At 36.8% G+C, this 14,511-nt stretch overlaps 1 protein-coding gene across 2 annotated transcripts in view; it reads right to left on the minus strand.

Annotated features, from left to right (window-relative positions):
* Positions 1 to 14,511, minus strand: part of UBE2Q2 (ubiquitin conjugating enzyme E2 Q2) — an 86,128-nt gene that overhangs the window by 30,486 nt on the left and 41,131 nt on the right. For both annotated transcript variants that reach the window (XM_049852866.1, XM_049852865.1), the window contains 5 exons: positions 12,675 to 12,731; positions 10,137 to 10,277; positions 7,703 to 7,787; positions 6,091 to 6,151; positions 5,217 to 5,307 (listed from right to left, as the gene is read on the minus strand). In XM_049852866.1, coding sequence (XP_049708823.1) covers positions 5,217 to 5,307; positions 6,091 to 6,151; positions 7,703 to 7,787; positions 10,137 to 10,277; positions 12,675 to 12,731 — 435 coding nt within the window. The remainder of the gene's footprint in view (positions 1 to 5,216; positions 5,308 to 6,090; positions 6,152 to 7,702; positions 7,788 to 10,136; positions 10,278 to 12,674; positions 12,732 to 14,511) is intronic.

Below are 14,511 nucleotides of genomic sequence, written 5' to 3' on the forward strand. Positions count from 1 at the left end.
AAATTTTAATTTATATTAAACTCTGAGAAGTCAATGGTATTGTAGTTGCAATTTTAAGGTAGTTAAGTATAGTAAACGAACATAATTACTAAGCTAATGGAAATGGCAAACTGAAATTTAAAAAAAAAAAAACAGAAGAGGAAAAAGCAGCCTGGAACAAGAAGGACAATTAAAGAGCACCAATAAGATGGTAGATGTAAACCCAAATATCAGTAGTAACATGAAATACAAATGGACTAATTGTTCCAATTAAAAGAAAAAGATTGTCTGATTTATAAAAACACATGAGAAGATGAGCTAGAAAAGAAACCTCAGTTAAGTCTCAGGCTACCAAGCACAATTCTCTTTTCTAAATTCTGTCTTGGACACTGTCATCAATTGAATAGTGTCCCCCCAAAATCCCAGTATTGTATGGCTGTCCTCCATTTTTAATCTGATGTAATTTTCCTAAGTGTTGTAAATCCTAATCTCTGCCTGTGGTCAAAGAGGCAAGATTAGGTTATGTTAAAAAGATTAGGGTGAGTGTGGGCAAATCACTTCTTATTTTACAAGAGATAAAAGGAGAAAGAAGGGAGCAGAGAGATAGGGATGTCATGCCACCAAGAAAGAGGTGTTCTTTGGGCTGACCCAGGGTCCCTGGACTGAGACGTTCCTAGCCCAGGGGAAGACTGATGACAAAGACCTCCTCCCAAAGCTGACAGAGACAGAAAGCCTTCTGCAGGAGCTGGCTCCCTGAATTCAGACTTCCAGCTTCCGAAACTGTGAGAGAATAAATTTCTCTTTGTTAAAGCCATCCACTTATGGTATTTCTGTTACAGCAGCACTAGATTTGATGCATTTGAACACCAGTGACCGAAGACCACACGAATTGTGGAATGACATCAAGGACATCATACGTGAAGAAAGCAAGAGGTCACTGAAAAGACAGGAAAGAAAGAAAAGACCAAGATGGATGTCAGAGGAAACTCTGAAACTTGCTCTTGAACGTCGAGCAGCTAAACCAAAAGGAAGAACTGATGAAGAAGGAAAAGAACTGAACAGAAGATTTCAAAGGGTGGCCTGAGAAGACAACGTATTATAATAACAAGGAGTGGGACTGCTGGATCGTATGGTAGCTCTATTTCTAGCTTTTTAAGGAAGCACCAAATTGATTTCCAAACTAGTTGTACCGTTTTACACTCCCACCAGCAGTGTAGAAGTGTTCCAATCTCTCCAAAGCCTCTCCAACATTTATTATTTTGTGTTTTTTGGATTAATGCCAGCCTCATTGGAGTGAGATGAAATCTCATTGTAGTTTTGATCTGCATTTCTCTAACGGCTAATGATCGAGAACATTTCCTCATGTATCTGTTAGCTACCTGAATGTCTTCTTTAGTGAAGTGTCTATTCATATCTTTTGCCCATTTTATAATAGGGTTGTCTTTTTGTAGTTGAGTTTTTGCAGTATCATGTAGATTTCAGAGCTCAGACGCTGATCGGAAATGTCAAAGCTAAAAACTTTTTCCCAGTCTGTAGGTAGTCTTTTTACTGTTTTGGTGAAGTCTTTGGATGAGCATAGGTGTTTGATTTTTAGGAGCTCCCAGTTACCTAGTTTTTCTTCTGCACTCTTAATAATGTTTTATATACTGTTTATGCCATGTATTAGGGCTCCTAACATTGTTCCTATTTTTCCTTCCATGATCTTTATGGTTTTAGATTTTATATTTGGGTCTTTAATCCATTTTTAGTTCGTTTTTGTGCATGGAGTGAGGTATGGGTCTTGTTTCATTTTTTTGCAGATGGATATCCAGTTATGCCAGCACCATTTGTTAAAAAGACTGTCTTTTCCCCATTTAACTGTTTTGGGGCCATATGGAAGGTGTATGATTACATTTCTTAGTCCCTTTTTATTATTCTAATGTTGTCTTCTTTTATATAATAACATCGCTGTTACCCTGTTTTGAGCTTTTTTTTTTTTTATAATCTTGCTTTGTTTTTTGGATTTCCCTGTCTGGGTTTACTTCTGATTGCTCTGCCCAGTGATCTAGTCTTGGGTTGATACCTGTTTATTGATTTTCTAACCAAAGAACTCCCTTTAGTATTCCTTGTAGTCTTGGTTCGGTTTTACGACTCCCCTAAACTTGTGTTTATCCGGAAATGTCTTAATTTCACCTTCATATTTAAGAGACAGTTTTGATGGATATATGATTCTTGGCAGGCAATTTTCTCCCTTCAATTTTTTTAAATATGTCATCCCATTGCCTTCTTGGCTGCTTGGTTTCTGCCGAGTAGTCCGAGGTTATTATTGGCTCTCCTTTGTAGGTGACTTTTCGTTTATCCCTCGCTGCTCTAACAATTCTCTCTTTATCTTTGGTTTTCGCAAGTTTGCTTATAATATGTCTTGGCAACTTTCTTTTCAGATCCACCTTACGTGGAGTTCGATGAGCATCTTGGCTAGATAGTGTCTCATCTTTCACGGTATCAGGGAAGTTTTCTGCCAACAATCTTCAACAATTCTCTCTGTATTTACTGTTATCCCTCCCTGTTCTGGTACTCCAATCACTCATAGGTTATTTCTGTTGATAAGTCCCACATGATTCTTAAGGTTTCTTCATTTTTTTACCTCTTTTATCTGATTTTTCTTCAAATATATTAGTGCCAAGTGATTTATCTTCGAAGGAACATTCTATTTTTGAAAGACTACATCACTGGATGACTCTTTATAAACCATTCCTATACTGAGTTTAGAATCGCCTCCTTATTAACTTATTAGTTCTACTTTTATGCCTTGTACCCATAAAGAACAAGTCAAATTAATGCTTCCAAACATGGGGTTGTTGTTAGACGCCATCAAGTCAGTTCTGACTCGTAACAACCCCATAGGACAGAGAACTGCCCCATAGGGTTTCCAAGGAATGGCTGGTGAATTTGAACTGTCGACCTTTTGGTTAGCAGCTGAGCTCTTAACCACTACACCACTAGGCCTCCAAATATACAGACCTTCAAATAATTGTAGACAGGCTATTAGGAAACCCCATGGTCTCCTTTTCAAATCCACAATTTAACCAACTATCTTAGGATATGGAATGGAATCCCTTCCCAAACCTGGCTACTGTTGTCTATACAAACCTCAAATTTCTCTATATAAACTCCTCTTAAAGTAATGCCTTTGTATTCAACTAAGTAATTCAGATGTGGCTGAAAAGCTGGAACCCCACTGCCTTAAAAGCAAAGCACAAGGACCTAACAAGTTGCCAGCAATCTAAAGGGTCCCATTCCTTCTTGCTCCCCCATCCCCATCCATATCTCAAGCTCCATTTTCTTATTATTCATGCTTCTTGGGTTGTCACCATGGATATCCAAAGCCATAAATATTGTTCTGACTCCTTCCTGTGAATCCTTCTTTCTGAGTCGTACCTGCTATCCTCTAAAGTCTATGAATCCTGATACTATTAACTTGGCAAATCAGTTTAATGTCTTCCTCATGTTAGTTGGCTCAGGATAATCACATTCTTCCCAGGTCTTTTAAGAAATACTCTAACCCTAGCAAAGGCCCTTCCTTCTGGCATCAGAAGTCACAGTCCAGAATCATTCTTTTTAAAAAAAAAAAGAAAAAAGTCAATCGGATCAATCATGCCCCTGCATAAAAGCCCCTAAGTGGCTCTTTAATGCATAAAGGTACAATCCCACACCCTTCATCATGACCTCCAAAGCTCTACAGCCTTCATCACACTGATTTCTTCCCTGAACAACCACAGGCTTTTGAAGATCAGGGGTCATATTTTAGATGTCTCCATATCCTCAAGCCCTTCTGTAGTACCTGATGCATTGACAAGTCTACCGAATTGAAATGGAAAAAGAAAATCTGCAAAACAATTGTTGCATAAATTTTCTTCTCAGCTGAGAAGATGTCAAAAAGAAACATCATACAATCCAAATATAATTCCTTAGAAACACTTCCTAAACTTCTTTGAACAACTATTGCCACTGAATTGGTTCCAACTCAAAGTAAAACCCTATCAGGCACAGCAGAACTGCCGCCATGGGGTTTCCAAGGCTGTAATCTTTACAGAACCAGACTGCCACATCTTTCTCCTGCGGAGCGGCTGGTGGGTTCTAACCGCTGACCTTTCTGTTAGGAGCCAAACACTTAACCACTGCACCACCAAGACTCCTTTTTGACCAAAGCGTTCAATATTTTAAAGATTTAAGGCTATTAGATTTTATCTAGATTTCATATTAAAATCATTATTTTATTTAGATTCCATTGCTATTCTTTTTTAATCTTTATTTTTATCATTAAAAAAACTTTATTACTTAATATAAAACACAAATTCAAAAAAGTGCCTAATATCGAAATGTACACATTAAAACAAGTTATTGCAAAGTAAGTCCATGTAAATCACCACCCTGGTCAAGAAGTAAGAGCCAGTATCCAAGCTCCCAAGATGTCCCTTTCGACCCCCTCCCTTTGACCCCCTCCCTTCGACCCCCTCCCTTCGACCCGGACATACTCACTATGCTAACCTGGATGGTAATCCTATCTCTGCTTTTCTTGATAGCTTTACAGCCCAAGTATTAATCCAGAAATCAGTGTTTCTCAGCTTTTTTTTTCTCATTATTCCTCTATAAGAAGACTTTTTAGAAATATTTTTTCCTCATTGCCCCCTTCTCATGAGATAATGTTTGAAAAATGTACTATATACCTGTTTATGTTCTGTTTTCTTTTGGAGGGCCACAAATCATTGTCATGTCGAACGTATTTCTCCCCAAGGACCAATTTTCGCCCCAGGAGGTGACACTGCCTCCACTGAGAACGCACGCCCTGAACAACATAATTGGTTTTACCTATTTTTTTTAACTCTATAGAAATGGAATGATGTGTTTTGTAGTCTGGTTTCTTTTCAACTGTGTTCAAGATTCATCCTTTTTGGTGCACATAACTGTATTCCATATCATGAATACTGTAATTCTCCATTCTACTGGGATGGGCACTGGGGATATTTTCTGTTTGGGGCTATTATAAACAATGCTGCTCTGAACCACCTTTTACACGTCTCCTGGTATATACATAAGCACTTGTTTCTTACAAGATACACCCCGAAGAGAAGAACTCCTGACCCACAGGGTCTGAGTATCTTCAACTTTACCAAATATTACTAAATTGTTTCCCAAAACAGTTGTACAAATATATACTCCCAATAGAAGCATATGGAATTCCATTACTATTTTCTTACCTTAAAAGAGAAGTTAAGCAAAATATATTCTATGCCTTCTTTTTCTTTTAAGATCTGAAGATCACTGTGCAAAGGACTATCAGGATCAACCCTAAGAATTACAAAACGGATAACAGTTCAAACGAAAAAGTTAATTTTTCTTACTATGACCTCAAAAAATATACCAATCCAAGAGCTAAAAAGAAGCCCCTAGGTTAAGCTCCAAACATTGGTCTAAAGCTGCTCTATGCCCCAGCAAAAATAAGTCACTAAAGCCCCCAGGTCCTCGGGAACAAAAGCCCAAAAAGAGATCATAGTACTGTAAAACTGTAAAATCTGTTCTCATAAGGCGGTTCACAGTTAGGACTCATTCTAAAAGAAAACGATCATGGTTATATGTACATAATTTTGTGACAGTAGCTCTATTACAATGCCTAAAACTCAAAAAAAAAAAAATTTAATCTATTTCTCTAAAATTGTATTACTAGCCCACGGCCTCAAAGAGAAAAATATGCCACAGACAAGACCAATTACAAATCATATACAACTGTTCTACATACAGATCCTACTCAAATCTCTTATTTCAAATTATAAACTGGGTAGCACAGTCAATCTCATAAAGTTATTAAATACACTTTTGTTCCTGAGTTCCACCATTCTCTCACTGACTCCAGGAAACACTTTTTCCACAGCTGGTCTTTTTCTCCTTCCTCTTTCTCACTACTTGTTAGGCCTCAGGAACTGCTCATTTTAACAATCTATGAAATATTTCTATAGTGACAGGGTCTAATGTACCAAGTAAAAGCCACTGTATAGATGGCAAATTAGGGGGGAAAATCTCCATTTTGATAGTCTACCATTGCAAAGAGAGGGTTAGCATAAAAAAGCCACTTACTTCTGCAGTTTAACATGCCAGTCATATAAACTGTCATTTATGAGTTCCACTGAATAAATCCCTGTAAAGACATAAGGCAAGTTAGTTATGCTCCATTTGATCATACAACTATTACTTTGGTGTAAATGTATACACTAAATAGCCAACAAAAGCTAGAAATTTTGCTATTAAAACAAGGAAAAACTAAGCTATTTTATAAATATTTTGCCACTAGAGCTGAGTATCTATGTCTTTAACAGGTAATTAAGGCCACAATTAAGAGGATTCTTTAATGACTTGGGAGCCCTGGTAGCACAGTGGTTAAGAGCTCGGCTGCTAACCAAATGGTCAACAGTTCGAATCCAACAGCTGCTCCCTGGAAACTCTTTGGGGCAGTTCTACTCTATCCAATAGGGTTACAATATAGGAATAGACTCGACAGCAATGGGTTTGGTTTTCTTTTTAATGACTTGAGAGATTGTTTATCATTAACTGTGAGTGGGAGAAAAAAATATGTAACACAAAATCATACGTATTTAAGATTTTTCTTTTATGTGCATGCAAACATTTCTATGAAAATAGAATCCCTCTACAATACTCTTTTACAATCTGCTTTCTTCAACTTTCTAGTACATATTTCCAAGTTAGTATATATAAATCAATGCCAACCTTATTAATAATTCTATAATAATTTATTTTATGAATACATCCAAACTTAACCAGTTCCATCCAATATCTGGGTTATTCTTTTCTACTACAAACAATGATGAAACAATTTAACATTTAAAGATAAGCTAGTATACAAATACTTAACATTATACAAGTATTTCTACAGATAACTTTTGAACTTATTACAAGAAAAGGACATTCAGTGTGCTTTATAGAGTGCAAGATACACGAAATTTCTAATGGCTCAGGGACAAGTTTGGTTATCTTGTATTCTATGAAGTTTTTTTTTTTTTTTGAGTTGAGTTCTGATGCCTTAGATTTGACCATTCTTGAGAATTCCTGAATGATTCATGCTGCTATCTTTTCAAACAAATGGAAGTTTGGTTCTTTCCTTTATGTAATACAGTTATACACTGTAACAACATAGGCGAGTTCTACCTTTAGAGAGGTGCCACAATATTCAAGTCTTATTGGGTAAGAAAGAACACTCTTAAATCAAACTATGAAATGGAAAAGAACCTTACCTATCTTAAACTAATACTCTGACTACCTCTACAACAAGAGTTGAGTATGTTGTTTTCCCAAAAGGTGGGAAAACAATCATAAAAATCAACTTCACAATTATAGCTCTTTGTTTGTGCAGTAAAACATATTTACTTCCAAAACAGATACTCCTTGTGCTTTTCTCAAAAGATAAAAATCATATGGATTAATCCCCAACAGGAATAAGATAAAAAATAGTTAAATGATGTATCCATAAGGACAGTAAAAAGGTAAGTAAGCTCATCCTATTTTAATTTCCTACATCTTTTGATAATTTAGTTAAATTTGAATTTCACATCCCTAAAATAAGGTTAATAAAACATTTTCATTCCTGTTAGAAGAAGTGAAGTTTATTATACAGTTTTATTACATTAAAAGAGCAGAAGGACAATGGTGGCAGCAGAGATCCAGAGGTCCTTACCTGTTTTATAACTCTGTGATCTGTATATGTCCCTGAGCTCTTTCATAAGTCTATCTGAAGCTTGCACTGACCCAGACACTGCACCCTGAAACATAGAACTCACTGTTTACCAAGATCTATTGAATTAAATAGTTAAAAGATTTAAGGTATTTGAACCTGAAATAAAAGTTCACAATGAGATTGTAAAAATGGATCACCACTGAACATTTTAAGAAATTAAAAGATACAAATTGAATTCAATGAAGGATTATAATGTTTCCACAGTAATGAAAAACTGGGGACAAGTCTGGTTCATTTACTATTTCTTATTATTTAAAAAAAAAAAAAAAGTCTAGACCTCCATTGACCCTGCATTAACCTAGAATTTAGTATGAGTCTGTTCCAAACCCTATCAAATTTTGAAATTACTAGAGCCCCTCAGCATTGATAAGACTAAAAGCAAAAATGTTACAATGAAGATCTGAAGGTCCAGTTCACGTATTAGGAGCTTGAGAAACAACACACTAGTCTCCATGTAGCTAGTTCCAGTTCTCTTCAGTGCTGGGACCTCTCTAAAAATGAAAATGTGCCATCATCTTACCCTAAGGCTGAATAGGAGCTGAACTATTTATCTTAAGTCAAAAACACTTAGAATGCTTTTATATTAAAAAAAACAAAAAACTCTAACCATGTGAACGAAAATTTTTAAACGCTGCACTATACTTAGAAGGGGAAAAGAATCAAGTTTACAAAGATATTCCTAGCTGTGTGACTTTGAACATACTACTTGATTGAAGCCATTTTCACATCTGAAGACTATTTCACATTAACGATGAAGATTAAATGAGAAAGCATATGAAGTGTGAAGTGCTTAGCATACACAATGTCTAGCATGTGTAAGTGTTCAATAATTTATAATTGTTTGGACTATAATTCATAGCCACAAAGTACATCAATCACAAGACGCAAAGTAAAGTATTATTAATTCAGATGCCATAAACTTTTTCTTTTTTTTTAAATAATCAAGACATGGGCTGGGCTAAAAGTCTTTATTTTGTTTAAAAAAAAAATTGGCCAATTAAATTAATATAGTAAGCAGAATTGACAAAGATAAAGTAATCTACCTGTTTATAACACTTGGTATCTACTTGCGTAATAATTCATTCCCCGTGTTCAAGAAACTGTGCTCAAGACAAAGAGACCAGTCCTCATGTTTCACGGGGTTGATAAATAGCTCTAGAATACAAGGTGTTGAGCCAGAGCAGCCAGACTATCAGTTGGTGTTCCCCTATTCTGTCTGGGCATTTATATACATCATTCTCATTTATTCTTCATGGCAATCCAAAAGGTATATATTGTCTACATTTTAGAGCTGAGGAAACTGAAGCCACATGTGTGTGTTTGTCACCAAACCCAGTGTTCATTTCACTCCCCCATGCTGCTTTGAACAAAAGAGACATTAAGCCAAAAAAAAGAAGTAAAAGCTTAAAGAAACTCAAGGGAAAAATTACTTTTGGTTTGGTCAGGACAGGACAGATCAGCGATCAGTTTCATGGAGGGCAAAGAATTTGAACTGTACTTTGCAGGATGAACTGAATTTGAGTCTATAGATCCCTTAGAAGGAAGGTAACCAGGGAAAACAGCAAAAACAGGATGGAAAGGGGGTATGTGCAGGGAACAGCAGGTGGTTCCAGGATGTGAAGAGCAGGTGAACAGGGTAGAAAGTGTCTATGAATAGGTGAGAAACTAGGGCATCAAAAACATATGGCTGCCACAACCAAGGCAGGAAGGAAGGAAGGGAGCTGAGATCATAATCTTAATGAACTGTTCCATATGTGTATTACCTGTAATTACTTTACCTAACCACATGTCATAGATTGAACTATGTCCCCCCCAAAATATTTGCCAACTTGGTTAGGCCACGATTCCCACTCAGTGTTGTGTGGCTGTCTTCTGTTTTATGATTAGTATAGTTTTCCTACATGTTGTAAATCCTAATCTCTACCCGAGGAAAGACTGGATTATGTTGAAGAGGATTCGAGTGGGATGTAATATGCTTGCTCAGGTCACATCACTGATCCAATGTAAAGGGAGTTTCCCTGGGGTGTGGCCTGCACCCCTTTTATCTTATAAGAGACAAAAGGAAACAGAAGCAAGTAGAGAGCTGAGGACATCAGACAACCAAGAAAGCAGCACCAGGAGCAGAGTGCATCCTTTGGATCCAAGGTTCCTGCACAGAGAAGCTCCTCAACCAGGGGAAGATTTATGCCAAGGACTTTCCTAAACTGACAGAGAAAGCCTTCCCCTGGAGCTGGCACTCTGAATTTGGACTTGTAGCCTACTAGAATAAATTTCTCCTTGTTAAGGCCATCGACTTGTGATATTTCTGTTATAGCAGCACTAGATGACTAGGATACCACAGAAATGCATATTCTAGATATTTACACATACTTACATTTAGATGGTCTTGCCTTTGAGTCTTCCTAATTTTTTCTAATATTGCCAAATTTTCTTTTTCAATTCCTTCATCCTCTGACTTTTTTCCACTAATAGGCTCTTCTTCCTTCATCTCATAGTGATCCAAGTCTTCTATATCCTACAAAAAGTTTTAAAAGTTAGTTTATTCAAAGTATTTCTCTTTAGTAGTGTCTTATGCCAAAAGTTAAATTACTCTTGATTCAACGGGGAACAGAAAAGAGAGAATACATTATTCTGTGGGGGAGGGCAGGAAGCCTCCATGCTCAGTTCAAAAGGTTCCCTCTTTTATATCCTATATTTTAACAGCTAGAACCTGAGAAAAGCATATTTAGTAGTTTTACAAAGCCGTAGCTATTACCAGGTAAATAAGCCATCTTTTAAATTTCCTATTAAAAGGAGTTTTTGAAACAATTTAGCAGAAAGTATCAAGAGCCCTGGTGGCACAGTTGTTAACTGCTCAGCTGCTAACCAGAAGGTTTGGTGGTTTGAGCCCACCAGCCGCTCCGTGGGAGAAAGATGTGGCAGTCTGCTTCCGTAAAGATTACAACCCAGGAAACCCTATGGGGTAGTTCGATTCTGTCCTATATGAACTGCAATCAACTCAATGGCAACAACACTGTTTTTTTTGTTTTGGGTTTTTTTTTGATATCAAGAGCCCCAATTGTTGATACTTTGTTGCAATAACTTCTAGAAATCAAGTCCAAGAAACTACTCTAAAATGTGATAAAGATTGAGGCATAAGGATGCCTATTTCAACTTTATAACTATAAAAACAAATACAAAACCTGCATGTTCAAGAACAGTATAACAATTAACTCAATTCCATGGAATACTGGGTGGCTGTCAACATGGCATAAGCATTTCTTCTGTATCAGTAAAATTTTGATATGAAAAAACACAGAATACAAAACTGAATCTCAATTATGCCAAAATAAGCATAGAAAAAGAAAGACTAGAAGGAATTACACCAAAATGTTAATAGCTGCTATCTACTGAGATGTTATCCTGGGATTTTTCCTATTTTCCAAGTTTTCTACAGTGAACACCTATTGACTTTATTATTAAAAATAGAAGACTGTGAATAATACCTGTAGACCAACATTTTAATCACCACATCATTCTGCTCCCTCCTTTCCTATATTACCTGCTCATATACATTAATCTATGGAGATTTTTTTTATCTTACGCTTTTTCAATTATCTTACTTCTCTTTACTTCATTACCAAAATCTCTAAGAAAGTTTACATATCCTACCTCCACTTGTTTAAGGTAACTATATCACTGTGATTTCTAGATCACATGAATGATCACCTTCTATCCAGATTCAACAATCTTTTTCTTGGAACACCATCTCTGAATCCCTATTATATTCCTTTCTGCCCATGACTCTTCACTTCCCAGAGCTCCCTCCCCTGGTATGCCCTTTTCAGCTCTATCTTCCGTTCTACCTCGCAAATGCTCTCAGTATGTATATGGACATCCTCCTCCTACACCTTCAGCCTCAGCCACACGCATCCACAGAGCTTCTCCACTTCATTGTTAGTCAGCACATCCCAAACAGAATTCATCATTATTATCTTTCTAAAACAATATTCTCTGCATACTATTTTCTTCTGCTTATGGCTTTCTTATCAACAATCATACCAAATGCAAATATGTTTATCTCTAATTCAAGACTTTTACCTATCTGCTTCTTCTAGCCAACCTTGCTTCCCATGACCCTGACAAACCAACCTTCCTGTCCCACAAGGACAGCAAATAATGCACCGAAACGTGCCATGTCCAAGGTTGTGCTGGGGCCTTTTCCACCACACTGTTTTAGTAGCCTAGAATATCTTCTTTTCATCTACCCAAATCTGACATCTCCAAAGTCCAGTCTCCTAGCTTTCTAAGTTTCCCCTAAATGTTGCTGCCTCTTGTTGCTCATCTTGTGGGGGGCTGGGGGGAGGGGGGATAGGTATCTTTGAAATTTGTTCTAAATTTTTAGGTGATTTCTCAATAAGAGATAGTTTCATTACTTTCAGCGAATACTATATTTTTTCACAAATACTGCACCCATGTAAATGATGTGCCCACACATAAGACGTGTGGGAATGATGAAGTTAAGTAAAACAGCTCTGGCATAAAATGTGTGTTATCTGCGTAAAAATACAGTATCCCTGAAATGTTTTCAAATTCTCCTTTTATTCAAACAGCAGTTTCCTCTGACTAAAAATAACCAAATACAGGTTAAGTATTAGTTACTAATAAATGCTGATATAATTTTTGTGCTAAAAAATGTTAAGAGCTCTTAATTTCCAGGTCATCAAATCTAAGGCCTTCAAATACGTAATTTGCTCAAAGACATCATTAGTTAGCCATAAAGCCAGATTTTAGAATTATATTCAGTTCCAAATACAATGTGTTTTTCATCACTCTGCATGAACATTGCTTTATCAAAGAAGATTAGAGAATTACCAAAATGCTCAAAAATGAAGATATTTATAAAATGTTATTCTTACATAAATATACCTACTTCAGCCATCTCTTCCTCCTCCTCCTCATCTGAAGTCACTTCCTCTGTTGTCCCATTCTGAAATGGAGAAAGAATTTGCCAGGGCTGTCCAGAGCAATAAGCACACACTGAGCTCATCAGAAGACTGGTGCTACAGCTTTAAGGGAAGATTCTCCGTCATCTGCCACTGCACTTTCACTAGCAAACAGGGAGCTTAGAAAATTTAATGCATTTATTTTTACGTCCAGCTTTGATTTGACACATAGAAACAACTCTGAACAACCCAACTTAATCAATGCCTTAAGGAAAAAATAAAGGTAATGGCTCAAATATAAAGCAAAACTGAAATTTAAAAAATAATCTAATTTAAAATAAGGAAACATTTTTATACATATGGTTACATGTATAAGATCAGTGGCTTCTTTAATTTAAAATCAATACCCAAATCACTGGTTCCTTAAAATATCTACTTTTTAAATTCAGAAGAGCCCAAATCCTTCCATAAATTCAACTGCCTTACATTTTTAAAAGTCAACTGTGCCATAAAGGGATAGATATTTATAAAGCTCTTCACAAAATTAAATATTACAAAATGATCAACACTTCACTAAAAAGCCAATTTTTTTTTTTTTTCCCACAACATGTATTTACCACAGAATACTTCTCTACAAGACACAATTTGCTAGTCATTCACAAATGAATCTGATGGGATTTTTGGAACAGGCTTCACCTCTACTTTTGGCAGAGTTCAAAAAGACAAGTCTCCTGGGCCAGCACATTATTCTCCATAACGCAGTATTTCGTTACATCTTTAATATACAACTGGGCTTAGGTCAGGACTAAGAATACCTAAAAGGTCATGAAACTAAGATCCAGAGATCAAATCAGATCAACAAAAGACCTCAGTGGTATCTAGGGATCTATTCTCAGATCCTCTGATGGCATAATTCACAAGAAAAGAAAATCATTATCTCAGAAGGTGTAACTGCTCTGGATTAGTGAACTGGAGAATTCTGCAGGGTGGAGGGAGATACATGGCCACACAAAATAAACTTCTATTTGTTTTAATCTGCATCTCTTCAGACATTTGTTATTCATCTCCCAGGAAATGAATGAGAAAAGTAAGCAAGCTCCCAAAATGTTGTGATTTCATCCCTTTTTCATTTCCCTAAGCTGTATATTCTAAAAGAGACTTATTTAAAGAGCAGACTAAGCCCCCAACAAGAGTCTGGGTATATCAGAGACTGAGACAGCATTTCTAAATGCTCGTTTCAAGGCCCAACCCCAGAGAATCTGTTTTCAAAAAGCTCTTCTGGGTGATTCTGACATGCAGCCAGGTCTGTGACCACTGATTCAGTCCAAGTCCTTCATTTTACAAATGAAAAAGCTGAGGCCCCCAAGCCAGTTAAGGGTTGTGAAATCCTAAGATGAATTTCAGTTAAAGATGTAGCCTTATTTCCAAAACACCATAGACACGACCAGAGAATTGTTCAAGAAACAATCAGTCCATTGCAGCACAGGAAAAACAAAAACAAGAAGGGTATCATCAGTGAGCCAGAAACTATAAGTGCATTTTAGAAGACATAAGCCGATGGAGAAAACCACAGCCCAATCCAGTTAACGCAGGGACCACCGGGTAAGTGATAAGTTAGCAGGATAGCTTCTTCAGTAGAGTCACAAACTCAAAGACAATGGGATAGGGAATTCAAACAGACTAGGGGGCTGCCAGAAAGACTGCTGGAGCAATGCCCTACATTCTGCTATATCTGTCCCAACTACAGCTGGTAAGGATCACTCTCCTATGTAGGAGGCCTGCCTTGATGGGCTCCTAATGCGTGTGTCAGAACCAGAGAAAAGA

This window comes from Elephas maximus, chromosome 13, assembly GCF_024166365.1.
Source record: "Elephas maximus indicus isolate mEleMax1 chromosome 13, mEleMax1 primary haplotype, whole genome shotgun sequence".
Taxonomy (NCBI): domain Eukaryota; kingdom Metazoa; phylum Chordata; class Mammalia; order Proboscidea; family Elephantidae; genus Elephas; species Elephas maximus.